The sequence below is a fragment of the Microcebus murinus genome, chromosome 6 (assembly GCF_040939455.1).
Source record: "Microcebus murinus isolate Inina chromosome 6, M.murinus_Inina_mat1.0, whole genome shotgun sequence".
In the NCBI taxonomy this organism is placed as follows: Eukaryota; Metazoa; Chordata; class Mammalia; order Primates; family Cheirogaleidae; genus Microcebus; species Microcebus murinus.
In genome coordinates, this window is record NC_134109.1 from 77912154 (window position 1) to 77927140 (window position 14987).

Genomic DNA, 14987 nt, shown 5'->3' on the forward strand with positions numbered 1-14987 from the left:
TCATCAGTCATCATTAAGTCAACAGAAAGAAATTTACCTTTCTATTTCATATCTGTCTTTGAAGGGTTTCATCATTTGAATTTAAAATCCTATCTTGGTCATCTTTTATCCTTGATGTATTAATAGCCCTGATCACATACTTGGTACTCAAGACAAGTTTTTGAGGAAAAATCTTAATAATTAGGATCCTTTAAAAAAAAAACAAAACCTAACCAATATTAAAGTATGAATGTCCTTTTCATTTGGGTTTTTTGTGTGTGTGTGTGACAATTTTATTTAGGCAGTTAAGGTTTTGTGGTTTTTTTTTAAAATGCTACTTATGCTTGTTTTAAGATCATTTTTAGTGTTGACAGCCAGAGTTGTCAGTTATAACATTTACAGCTCTTATTCAGATATGCTGAATTAATAACAAACCCCACAAAACTCACTTTACAACTGGTATGGGGTTATAGGAGGAAAAGATCTTAGATATCATGCTTTTGGGCAGAAGAAATGTGAGGCCTGACTGATCTGAGGTGAAAAGTTATCATGTTTTTCTCCCTCGGCTATTGAGAGTAGTTGACTAATTTAATCTTTTTAAGGAGCAGATAATGTCATTTCTGAACCAAAATGATTAAGAGACTAATTTATATTTATTATCTGAAGTAGTTTTGCTTTAGGCAGGGGGGCTATAAATTGTTCATGTACTGATTTTCAAAGGTGGTAATATTTTAACAGGGCTCTATATCTGAAAACTAAGTTAATGGATTGGCTTTATTTAGCTAGTAAAAAGTTCTTTATGATACTATACTCTATCACAATTCTCCCTAGCACTATCCTACAATTAAGTTCCAAAAGCCCTGAAATGAATGAATGAATGTTTGTATGTGTATGTATTTTTAAAGACAGGTTCTCTCTCTGTCACCCAGACTGGAAACCCTGGTATATTTTAGGTTGAGTTTTATTTATTATCCAATAAGGGAGCAAAAAAACCTCTGTATAGCTTTTTGAATAAATGTTTTGTTTATTATTTAATTTTTTTCTTCACTTTCAACCTAATACATCTTTATGTATTTGGAAATTTAGAAAATTATAAGGGAAAAAATATCAGGAATCATTCATCCCTACCCAAAGATAACTGCTCCCAATATTTTGGGTGCTTCTGCCTAGGTTTTTTTTCTTGTGTACTGTCTACAGATGCATACTTCCTTTTAAAAGTACCATTGGGATCACATTTTAAAATGCAGTCAGTGTAAAATCTCTTCTCCATTTTAATTATATTTTGAGGGGATTTTTATTTATAGTGGTGGTGGTGGTGATGTTCTTGGTTGGAATTTAAATAATTAGCTTAAATCATAAAATTTGAACCTGCACAATCTACCTTCAGACTCTTTGATCTTAGCCGTTATATTGTATAGCTGTACTAGAATTTATTTAGCCATTCACATTTGATTGAACATTTACTTAATTTCCCACAGCCTTTTGTATAAATTTTTGTTTGCATCTTCGAGTGCAACCTTAAGATAAAAATCCTAGAAATAGATTTACCATTTAAAGGGTTATTTGAAGATTTATATAGTTAGCAGAACTATATAACTACTACTTATTAACTCAAAAATAGTTCCACAGATAGTAAGCAGTCTCTGAAAACCTAGTATCACATTAAGCCAAACTATTAATAACTCTTCATTAGAAAGGTAGTTTAGTTCTTCTGTTGAGTAAGCCAAAGTAGAGCACTTGTTTTCCTTTGCTATTGTTGCCAGGCATCGTGTTTGGTACATTTTTCATATTCCTTCTATATTGTTTCATCACAGATTACTGTGTTCAAATTTCTTAAAATACTATAAGCTATCGAGGTTTTCAGACAAAGCTCATAGACAAATATAAAATTGAAAACTGAAGGGCTAGTTTATTTTTATCCTTAAACTAATCAAAAATAACTAAAGAAATCTAATGAATAAAATAGGAGGCAATTGTGGCCAAATCTAAAATGAATTGCTTCCTGAAGCACTACACCAAAATGTTAATGAATTTTGTTGAGCTTAAGGAATTACGAGTAATTTTTTTCTCCTTTTCTGTGCTTTCTAAATTGGCATAATTTATGCATATAATTTTAAATACCAAAAGAATAGATGCTTTGGTAGCATTTTTAATATATGCAATTTTAAATTAATAAACTTTATTTTTTAGAGTAGTTTTATGTTTATAGCAAAATTGGAAAGTAGAGGGCATAAATTTTCAACTTCTTTGGGTAATAACAAGGAATACTATTGCTGGATCATATGATAAGGGTATGTTTAGATTTGTAAGAAACAGCTAAAACTGTCTTCAGAAGTGGCTGTACAATTTTGCATTTGCACCGGCAAAGAATAAGAATTCCTTTTGTTCTATATCCTAGCCAGCATTTAGTGCTGTCATTGTTCTGGAGTTTTAACATTCTAATATTTGCGAAGTGGTAGTCCATTGTTTTAATTTGTAATTCTCTAAGTACATATGATATTGAACATCTTTTCATAAACTTTGCCATCTGTATATCTTCTTTGGTGAGGTTTCTGTTAAAGTCTTGGCCCATGCTTTAATTGGGTTGTTAATTTTCTTATTGTTGAGTTTTAAGAGTTCTTTGTATATCTTGGAAAGTAGTTGTTTATTAGATGTGTCTTTTGTAAATATTTTCTCCCAGTCAGTGGCTTATCTTCTCATTCTCTTGACATTGTCTTTTAATATATGTAATACTAAAATATAAGAGTTCTTTACTAAAGGAAATTTCTAACTACTTCTATCATTGAATAAACCAATAGCATAATTATTAAAAGCTTCTCTTAGTTGGGTATAACCCATCCACACATTTTTCAAACCTGTAGTTTAGTGATAAAGAACTATAAGAATGAAGTTCTGGAGCCGCAGTATGTCAATATCCCTTTTTTCTACACTTGTTTTATTTATTGGTAATCATACATTTTAAAAGGATGACAGAACAAAATTAAATTTTCTCTGTCTCAGAATTAATAGTAGGAGAAGGCAAAGGGAGGTAGAAGCAAAGTCTGTTTTTATTTTCTCTAGAGCTGTCATCTGGCCTTATGTGCTGATTGAGAGCTACAGCTGGAATTATTTTATTGCTTTGCTCCATATCTTTTTGCCTCCATGCTCAAAATTGCTATAGTACTCTTCAGGAAAAGAAAAAGCTAAGCAATCTCATAGCAACCATAGGATAATAATTATTATACCAACAGCTGAGAGTAAAACAGACTTCCATTGTGCATTAATTATTATTACTTTATAGATAAATACAGATGAGCCTATGCCTGCAAACAATACTAAAAGCATTGAATATGGGTGTGTATAACTGTTGGAGATGTTTTTTTAAACCTAGAGATCATGCTAATGTATATACAGTCTTTGTGTAGTTCCTATATTAAACTTTCTGCTCTTGTGGAAGATTTTTGGCATTTCTTACCTCCTAACTTTAAGTTATGTCCATGTTTCCATAGTAATCATTACTTTTCAGGGATTATAATCCAGTGAAAATTATAGAAATTTGACTTAGCCTGAACACTTTTTGCTCAAGTGTATAAAAATTGAGAAAGTGTTTTGGTTGTTATTACAGGTTGAGCACCGCTAATTAGAATAGAAATGCTTCAAAATCCAAAACGTTTTGAGCACCAACATGTCACTCAAAGGAGATTCTCAGGTTCTGAATTTTTGGATTAGGGATGTTGAACCTAAGTATAAATAAATATTCCAAAGTCTGAACAAATTTGAAACATTGTGGTCCCAAGCATTTTGGGTAAGGTATACTCAGCCTGTGATTTTAATTACAGAAATGGTACAGATAGTTTTTTAGAAAATAACAAAATATTTTTCTTATTAGATTGTTATTTTTCTTACTAGATTGGCAAAGATTGGTAAGTGATAAGGCTCATTGTGAGCAGAGATGTGAGGAAATGGTCCCTGTGTCATAAATTACTAAGGGGTTTTTAGTTGATACGTAAGTTTGCCAGAGGGTAGTTTGTTTAATATAATTGAGTATATATACATATATGCTTTATTCAACAACTCCATTTATGGGAATTAATCCTAGGGAAGTAATATTACAAGTGCACCAAGATGTATATGTAAAGAGATGCATTGCAATGTACGTAACAAAAATTTGGAAACAATCTGAATGCCCATAATTAGAGTATTGGCTAAGTAATATAGTACATATGCAAACATTAGACTTCTTTGCAGCCATTTCAAGGGTAAATCCTTATAGGATTAGGATAGGATTAGAATCCTTATAGGAAAAGGTCCATGGAATGTTATGAAGTGAAAAAAACACTGTATGGATAAACTGTTTATAATATAAATGGAATCAAATTATACATAATATATAAACATATGCATGCATTAGGAAGTTGGAAATGATACTTGTCAAATAGTAGTAGGGGCTATTCCATTGGGATGGGATTTGGGAATAATTTTTATTTTTTGTGTAGTTTGAACTTTGAACAGTTATTAAAAGGTAATTTTTCTGTGAAGATTTATTGTCTAAGAAGCTCTCTTTCTGCATATTTTTCTATTATACCACATTTACTCCTTAGATATATATTAATGTTATCTGATTTGTGGATATTTGCATATCAGACTATGTATAGGGTTCTTAGTGAATATCAGGCATAGTTAGTTCTGAGCTCTAGGGATACAACATGGGCAGAATCCCTCCTTATAGGCTATCTTAGTCTGCTCTGGCTGCTATAACAAAGTGCCATAGACTGGGTAGCTTATAAACAACAAATTTATTTCTCGTAGTCAACAATCCAAGGCACCAGCAGATTCAGTGTCTGATGAGAGCCACTTTCAAGTTCATAAATAGTACCTCTGGCTGTGTCCTCGTATGACAGAAAGGACAAGACGTTATCTCTGGGGCCTCTTTTATAAAGGAACTAATCACAATTATGAAGGCTCCACATTCATAATCTTATCACAGCCCCACTGCCTAATACCATCATTGGTGATTAAGTTTCCACATATGAATTTTGAGGGGACACATACATTCAGATCATATGACTGGTTCATGGGAAAAATAAAAATAAAAAATCTTTAGATTATAGGGAGATATATATATATGTATTTTTAAGGAAATTCAAAGGAGGGAGTGGTTAGCTTGGGAGTGGATCAACAAAGGCTTTTTGAGTTTGTGGCTGAGGTTAAGCATAAAGCACGTTTTTTAGTGGAAAATTTGAAGAAAGCCATTGTGGGTAGAGGAAGTGACAGGTACCAAAAAAGCAGAAGTATGAAATGTCAGATGGTAACAGAGAAACAAGCTCATCAATTTTTGAAAGAAAAAGATGAGAATGAAAGAGTAGAATGAGCCATAGTTTCAAAGTATGTTGCCTTTTTTTTTTCTTTTAAAGTAACAGACTGTGCATTCATTTGCTAGTTTTTAATTCTCAGACTTTCTTGTTCACCTAAGGGAAGCTATGTAATTTTACTATGTAATTTTTAGTAAGACATCTATTATCATAGAAAGTAATAGCATATACACATGTAAGAGTGACTGTTATGATAATGCCTACTCTTGGTAAGTGTGGAATATTGTTTATCACCTTGGAAAATTGTTCTTACTATGTAAATGGGAATGTATGTGTATCCCATAATCCAGCATTTTCACACTTAGATGTGTACCAGAGAAACCCTTGTACATGAGTACCATGAGGCCTATACAATATTGTTCATAGCAACATTTTTTGAAATAGCAAGAAGTTAGAACGACCCAATCATCCATAGAGAATAGATGGATAAATTGTAGTGTTTTATCCTAGCTTTTCCACTAAGTAACTTTTATTTTAGGCAAGTTACTTAATCCCTCTGAACTTTAGTTGTTCATATGGAGTAGAAAGATAATAGTACCATCTACCTCAAAGTAGGTAGTACTGTGGGAATTAAATGAGTTAACCCATGCAAAGTGTTTGGGACGATACCTGATACATAGAAGATGTTCAATATATTTTAGCTACCATTGCTACACAGGTGAAAATGACTGAAATATTGCTATACATATCAACATGAATGAACTTCAGTGAAAAAAACTGAACAAAAACAAATCTATCCCATGTACCATGTTATTAGTAAAAAAAAAAAAGCTGTGTAGCTAAATATTATTTAGGAATGATACTTGTGGCAAAACTAAAGAAGACTAAGAAGGTGGAAAAAAATGACTTCAGGATAGTGTTTACTTGCTGGACATCTAGATGGTAGTGGATGATAATATGGAGAAACAGTTATTAGTTGTATTGGTTATGTTCACTTTTCTTAAGTTGAGTGACAGGTGCACACATTTGTTTTATTCTTTGTGTCATTACATATATAGACCTTTATATATAAAATATTTCTTTAGAAAACCCATGAGTCCCTTGATTCTAGCCTCAACTCCCTAGAACTATATCAGTGGTTTGGTGTGTACTTCCTGGTATTTTAAAAATATAAATTTAAATCTATTCATCCTCCAGGAGTCCTCAAGCTTTTTAAACAGGGGGCTAGTTCACTGTCCCTCAGACCATGGGAGGGCTGGACTATAGTTTTAAAAAAACTATGAACAAATTCCTATGCACACTGCACATATCTTATTTTGAAGTAAAAAAACAGGCAAAAACACCACCAGCATGTGGCCAGCGGGCCATAGTTTGAGGACGCCTGAGTGATCATGCCTGACTATTCTGTACCCAGCTATTTTCACTTAATATCTTGTGAGTACTATAAACATCTTTTTAATAGCTGCATAGAATGCTACCATATGTGATATTTCATGATTTTTAAATCAATCCCCCTACTGACGGAGTGATACTTTTTTTCCTGTTTTCTCTTTTTTTGTTAAAAATAGTGCTACTATGAGTGAGTGAGAGTGTGTGTGTCTGTCTCTATATATAGTCAGTTTGTCAAAGTAGAAATGCTAGGTACAAAGGTATGGATTTTTTTTCTAAGGCATTGTCACATTGCATTCTTACCAACAGTGCAAAAATTATTTCTGTTTCTTCACACCCTTGTTAACATTGAGTATTAATTACCTATTTTTTTACATCTTTCCTAGTTATTATGTAATAATGGCATGATATTTGACATGCCTTTCATTGAATGAAGTTCAGTGTATTTTTATATATTTAATTGCCCATTTCTTTTTCTTATGAAATAAAATTTAGCTTTATCTTGTAAGTTTGTGGTTCCAGAGTAGAGAGGGCTCATTCCTATGGACTGTGTAAATTATGTATCTTATGCAGGGGTTCTTTAGGCAATACTGACTCTTTTTCCTGTCCTCTTCAGTATGTGCCCAGTCTCCCAACAAAGCTTTGGTAATTGGAAACCTTAGAAGGGTTTAAAATAGAATAAACAACAGATTTGCATGAGGAATGAGGGGATAAAGACTGGAAACAAGGAGATCACTTAGAAACTTACTGAAATAAGGCAGGCAAAAAAAGATAATGAGGGTTTGCATTGCAACAGTGAATAGTGGGTATTGAGAAGAGGAAATTAATTTGAAAAACTCAGAAGATTAGCTTGTTTGGAAAATTATTTTATTGACATAAGGAGATACTCTGCATGAGTCCAGAGGGGTTTGGGCAAGGGTGTAGTATGTCTCAGTTCATTATTTCAGACGAAGAGGAAAAAAGTATTTAAGCTAAAAAGTGACTGTATTGTGTTTTAAAATATGATTTGGGTGGAGCATGTCGCTAGTCCCAGCTACTCCAGATCCTAAGACAGGAGGATCACTTGAAGCCAGGAGCTTAAGGACAGCCTGGGCAACATAATGAGACCCCATCTCTTAAAGACAAAAAGCCAAAAAAATAGGAATAGAATTGTTGCTAAACTTGTATCATTCTAGCAATAATTATATTCATTCATGGACATATGAATTAGTTGAAAAAAAATAAATGTTTAGTCTTGTTAAGAGTTACACCTCCAACAAAATTTAACATAATACATTATGATTCTGTAATATATCAAAAGTAAGGGGTAAAGTATTAATATATATGGTAATTAGATTTTAAAATAAATTGATCATTTATAAGTAAATAAGCTTAAAAATTGGAAAATTATTCATACCATAAGAAGGAATGTTAACTCATTTTATTTTCTTCCAACCTTTTATCTTTTTATGACTATGATAATACTGTAAATATAATTTTGTATACTGACTTTTTAACACTAAACAGTTCCCACATAGTTGATATGATTCACAAACCTGATTTCAGATGACCACACGATATTCCATTTAGTAAGCATATGATAATATACTTACCTGTTCCCTTATTATGGCACATTTGGGTCATTTCTTCCTTTTTACTACTAAAAACAATATTTTTAGAAAAACATTCTGTGCCTAAAGCATCTTCCATTTTAGTACTTTTTTCTTTGATAAATTCAAGAAGTGATCAAAATGTGTGAAAGTTTTAAAAGCTTTTGATAAATTTTATTAAAATTGCTTTTCAGAAATGGTTGGTCCATATTCCTGTGTGTGTAGAATTAGCAATGAATGAACATGCCCGTTTACTTTATCACTACTTTTTAAAAAACTCTTGTCAATCTAATGTATCTAAATTTTTAACTTTGCTGAAAGACATATAATTAAATAGTAGAAAAATGCATTTTTCTAGTTTGGGATTCTCTAAAATGTTAGTTTTCACAATTCGTGAATAACATGTGCCTTATTGCAGATGTATACTTTGCATTTTTAGTGTTTTGTTTTGTTTTGTTTGCCATATCAGACCTTTGAATGATGCTTCAGTAATTTTATTATCTGGGACCCATTTAGGTGTGTAGTTGTAAATTCACTGTTTGCTATGAACCATTCCTAGCTAATAGGTTAATTCAAGCTATTTTGATAAACATTTTAAAATCATTTGTTACCCATATATTACACACATTTTTATTCAATAATGAAACAACATATACTTTGGATATCTACCTTTAAAAATAAGTAAATGCATTTATTATTAATCAATATAAATATGTTATTGTTTAATTTTACAGAATATAAGTAAAGCAACCTAAGTCTGTTACATAAAAATTGGGTTTGTTCAGATACAGATTTTTTTCAAAGTAAGCTTTATTTTAATTTATAACTCTTAAATGACTTCTCAATTAGATTGTAATTTGGTAAAAGACAATCCAATTCAAAAACATTGTCACAATTAAAATCATAATTACTTTATAATTACCACTGATACTACTATATAATTCATGCTTGTTTATAGTTTTTAATCTCTTGAGTATCCCAATTAACTCCAAGATTGTTGATACAGATATTATATCCAATTTGTAATTAAGAACTGTGATTCAGAGAAATGAATTTCCTACGTTTTATTTCCTAATTGGATGAGACAAAATTCTAACTTAGACCATTTCTCTCAACCCTTTTTTCCCCCTAATGTTTTCTTCTATTCAGTTTACTTCTGATTTCTGACAATTACTTGAGTCATTTATTTTTAAAAAAATATCTGGAACAGGTAAATATATTTCTTGAATTTTTTTACTCCTCCCAATTTTGATTATTTATTTTGAAAGAATATTTGCTGGATACCAGTGTTTAGCCAACTCCCTTCCAGTAATTTAGCATTAACTGTCACAACACATTGGGACAACTGTTATCAAAATTAGGTAAAAATAATGATTGGTTTTGACATAGTTAGCTTTAAGTGACAGTAGATTCTCATTCCTTTTAAAAGTTTCTCTACTCCTGATACAATAACAGCTTTTCGTTTTCAGAATGTATTCACTTATATTATTATCTCACTAGATTCTTATGACAATCCAGTGTCATAAAACAGCATAAGTATTATAATTATTTTGTAATTGAGAAAACTGAATGCTAGAAATTAAATGTCAAAGGCTATTTTTTGTTCCAGAGCAAGAACTAGAACTTGCATTTATAAATTTAAAATATCTTAGTCATTTTATGAATTACAAATTTTATTGGTTCATTTTAGAAGTAGCACCAACAAAAGTTTTTAGATCTTTTTTTAATTAAATAAAAGAAAACTTATAAAGATCTAAACTCGTTAGCCCTATAGTGATTACTCTGAATTATTTTAAAATAAGACAGTGAAAGTATTTTAGCCATTTTTACTTGGCTGTCAACATTTCTTCTCAAGTAAATGTATAAAAATGGGCAAAGAAATAGCAAATAGTTATTCTATTTCTTTATAAAACTAAATGAAATGAAACCCTTCCAAGACTTTCTGTTTTGTAGTATGCTAAATTTCATTTTCTTGACATTTATTTCATAGAAATTATTGTTTATGGCATTTTAAAAGCATACCTTTAGTGACTGTCATTGATTATGTACCTAAGTTTCTTGTACATAATTTAAATCCTTCTCAGTAATGGGCAAGTTTAGAATAATTTATTCATTCACTTATTCAACAAATGTATAGGCTACTATTATTTTCCTTCTTTCAATCCACTATCAACAACGTTGTTCTTGGTATATACTTTTTTTTTTAACTTGCAAAATTGGAGTTACTGATTGATATTTTCTTCCTAATAATGTCTTCATTTTCTATGTACATGCATTACTTTTGTTATAGTTAAAAGGTTACTAGATATCTGTTTGGTATGGCATGGTTAGCTTTTCAGTTCTTCAAGATGTTTTCATTAAGAAAGCCTATTGTTTTTATTCTGGCAACTAATGAGTTGAGGTTTGTTCCCATTAGGCAACCGAAGAGGATACTTCCAGTTCTCTAGTGAAGGATCACCTTTTCCAGCAAGAGACGGTTGTTACCAGTGAGCCTTATAGAAGCTCAAATGTAAGACTTTCTCCCTTTGAAGATCTGAATCCCAGAAGAGTCTACATGCAAAGCCAAGCTAATCAGGTGAGAGTATTTTTCATCATGTTATTTGTGTCTGTAGAAATTGGATGATGTGTTAAACAAGGTCATTAAAACTATCTGCCCTTCACCAGGCAAAATAAATAACAACATAAAAAGTAAAACCAGGGGAGTAGAATTTATAATGAATCAGATGCAGAGTAAGACAACAAACATATAGACCATGACATCCTATATACAAACATCCTTGAAAAGAAAAGATAGTCTGAAACAAAATACAGTGCTTGTGTTGACTATATCTGCAGACATGAGACACTCATAGAGAATTTCCACTTAAATGCTAGTTTAGGTTTTTCTCTCCTGTAATGTTTAACAGGCATTGTCAGTGTTTGTCTTTGACTCAGTTTAATGTCTCCATGTGCTAGCTCTTATTCTTGATTTCTCTTACTTTCAAGTTCCTGGAGGTCATTTCACTATAGACAAATAAGGCAACATGTTTCATTGAGCTCATGATCAAAGATTTATGGCATATTTAATACATAGAAAGGAATATATGCACTGAACACTTAAGAAACCACCAAAAACTTAAAAAAATATATACCCCTTATCTATCCCTTTACCTTCATCCTAGAGGTAACTATTACCTTGCATTTTATTTGCTTAGCATTCTCATGCTTTTCTTGATAGTTTACTACTTATTTCTTTTTATTCTGCCAGTGGGTGTTTCAGTTGTTTTTAGGTTTTTGTCATTATTAGGCATACTGCCAGTACAAACTGTCTTGTCCCCATTTATTCACACACAAGAGTTTCCTTAGGGTAAGGGTGGGCTCTTGATGTTGATGTGCTCCATGAAGGCTCTTGGACGAATTAGACTATAGGATTGATGTATGCCGTGTGACCAAGGGATGTGTATTGAAAATTTGAGGACAATAGAAATAATTGTGGTTTTTCCTTTACAAATTGTTTTAAACTACATACTCCTAGATTACCTTGTTACTGAGTAATATAATTTTCAGTGTCACTTCTCAGTGTATTCTAGGTACACATCCTTTTTGAGTTTTATTTGTGGCCAGCATCTCCTAGTTTGTGATTGTTTTTTACTCTGATATTTTGGTGAACAGACATTCTAAATTTTATTGCAATTAAATTTATCATTCTTCTCCTTGTATTGTTTTTACAAACTCCTCTCTATATGTTTGGGTCTATTTCTGGTCCCTCTTCTGCTCTCTTGGTTTATTTGTCTATCCTTGCACCAGTGGGATATTGTCTTCTTTACATTAGAATCACTGTAGCTCCATAACAAGTCTTAATATCTGTAAGAGCAAGTGTCCTAACTTTGTTTTTCCTCTTGGGTCTTTTTTTTTTTTTTTTTTTTTTTTTGGATGGCGGGGCGCTGTTTGATGAAAAATTCTTTTATGGTTTATCTTTGAATTGCACTGAATCTATTTATTAGTTTGGAGGATAATTTAGTCTTATTCATGAATATAATATATCTCTTTATGTAGCTCTTTTTCTATATTTCTCAATGAAACATCACATTTTCTTGCTGAAAAATCCTTTTATAGGATTATTCCTTTCTACCATTTTGTGTATCGTCATAAGTGGAATCCTTTTAAAATTTAATTTGTGACCAACTTTTAAGAAACATCTTCAGCTGATAAATTCTCCTAAAGACTATAACAATAGTACCAAATTCCCAGAGTGTTAAAAAGTGGTAATTAATTTGGGTGTATAACCTCTGTGTTTAGTAAGTACAAAAAGATAAACATTGTCCATTTGTCTTTTTACTTAGGGATTGTGTGAGAAAACTAATATTTATAGACTATTGACTCAGGTAGTTTTCCAAAGTGTGTATGCATTTAAGTAGTATATGTCTTTTTTGGGGGGGCAGTAAAATTGGGATAATAAATGAGGTTATTGTACTCTATCAGGAAAAAAATTTTTTCTCTCTACTTTTCCATAATGCTGTTCTGGGGTTTGTTTGTTTGTTTGTTTGTTTTGGGATGTTTTCCTTTTACTTAGCCAAATACTTAGCTCTCATTCTGTGTTTATGTGAGGTGTCCCTTCCTTTTTGAAGCCTTCTCAGACCATTTAATCCATAAGGATTTATTCCCCTATTAATTTCTGAATTCTTATTCCCCTATTAATTTCTGAATTCTTACATATTCTACCTATTAGCATAGAAAACTATCCATAATGTATCATTAAGTACAAAAACAAGGGTACAGTACAAAGCATCCCATTTTAAAGATCCACATATTTACTTTTGTGTGTGTATGTAAGTTTTTTTTTTTTTTTAAGATACGGGGTCTCACTGTCACCCAGGCTGGAATGCAGTAGTATGATCATAGCTCACTGTAACCTCGAACTCCTGAGTTCCTCAAGTGATCTTCCTGCCTCATCCATTCGAGTAGCTGAGACTACAGGTGCACACACCACCATGCCCAGCTCTTTTTAAAATATTTTGTAGAAAGGGGGTCTTCTGTTGCCCAGGCTGGTTCCAAACTCCAGGCCTCAAGCAATCCTCCCACCTAAGCATCTGAAAGTGATGGGTGCCACCATGCCCAGCTAATTTTTTCTATTTGTTGTAGAGATGGGGCCTTGCTTTTGCTTAGGCTGATCTCCAATTCCTGACTTCATGCAGTCCTCCTGCTTTGGTCTCTCAAAGTGCTAGGATTACAGGCATGAGCCACCACACCCAGCCTAAAATTTTTTAATGATAGTTAACTTGTAGGACTGGGACTGAAGTTCTGAGATGAAGATTTTTACTTTCTGTGCTTTTGTACAGTTAAATTTTTGCCATGTACATATATTACTTTTTATGTTCAAGGTTATGGTTTTATTTTATTAAGTTGTAACAGTGAGATTTGGATCAAAATGCTCCAGAAAAATAATCAAGAAGAAAACAAGATTGTCAAAATATTGAAGCTAGATGATAAACATGTGAGGATTCATTATATTATTCTCTCTTTTTTTTAAGGTGGGGGGATGATTCAATGCTTTTTATCAAAACCATTTTGAAAAACTTCACTACCAAGAGGTTATGAAGTTTTGGAATGTCCACTGTATATGGTTTCACTGAAAGTAAGAAATTGTTTGTATTTTAGATAACATTCAGTCAGCCAGGACTAGATACTCAGAGCAGAAATATGGAATATGTACAGCGGCAAATATCCAAGGAATGTGGAAGCCTAAAGTCCCAAAATAGGGTAAGTAATGTTAGTTTATCTTCTGATTTAGTATATAGGTGAAATTTTCTAGTCCTTCTAATTCTCCATATAGTTGAATTATATACTAGAAAAATTTTCATTATAAAAATGTTCTGCATATTTGTTTATAAACCCTGTTACTTAAACTCCATCCAAACTTCTCATTTGAATCTGAGGGGTTGGACAGCTGTATTTTTTTACCACATAGAACCAAAAGGAATTGTACATTGTTAATTTAAATGACTGCATCTATCATCCTGCTTTTAGCCCAGACCTAGAATTTTTTAGCTCTAATTCCAGATATCTGGGGAATAGAAGGAAGTTTGCCCCCAACCTGGTTCAGGTGCTTACTTGTAGACTAGTCACTATGTTTAGGGACTGGAACTAGGAGATACAAATTTGCCTACTAGCAGCCTATCTTTATGATGATGGAAAGTTTCAAAAGACTTAATTTTGTTCCTTGGTCTCAAGGAGGCAGTCTATCCAGAAAGATTAAAGGGGAGGTGGAGGAGTAATTTTTGAGGGACTTTCTGTATAACCAAGCTATAAATATATCTGTCCTTATATCAATTTGCTAGGGCTCCCATAACAAAATACCACAGATTGGGTGGCTTAAGAACAGAAATTTATTTTCTCACATTCTGGAGGCTAGAGTTTCAAAATCCAGGGTATCAGCAGGTTTGGATTCTTCTGGGGCCTTTCTACTTGGCATGTAGATGGCCACCTTCTCACTGTGTCCTCACATGGCCTTTGCCCTGCGCATATGTCCCTGGTGTCTCTCTGTGTCCAAATTTCCTCCTAAAGGATACCAGCCAGATTGCATTAAGGTCTACCCTAGGGGCCACATTAGTCATCTCTTTTAGGGCCCTATCTCCAAATACAGTCACATTCTGAGGTACTAGGGGTTAGGCCTCAACAGTATGAATTTGAAGAGGACCCAATTCAGCCCATAACGTTCTGCCCTCTGGCTGCAAAATTCCTTCCCTTCTCACATGCAAAA

At 32.5% G+C, this 14987-nt stretch overlaps 1 protein-coding gene across 2 annotated transcripts in view; it reads left to right on the top strand.

Annotated features, from left to right (window-relative positions):
• The window catches only part of SPRED1 (sprouty related EVH1 domain containing 1), a 97903-nt gene that overhangs the window by 75912 nt on the left and 7004 nt on the right, over positions 1-14987 (top strand). For both annotated transcript variants that reach the window (XM_076004235.1, XM_076004236.1), the window contains 2 exons: positions 10665-10823; positions 13886-13987. In XM_076004235.1, the coding sequence (XP_075860350.1) occupies positions 10665-10823; positions 13886-13987 (261 nt within the window). The remainder of the gene's footprint in view (positions 1-10664; positions 10824-13885; positions 13988-14987) is intronic.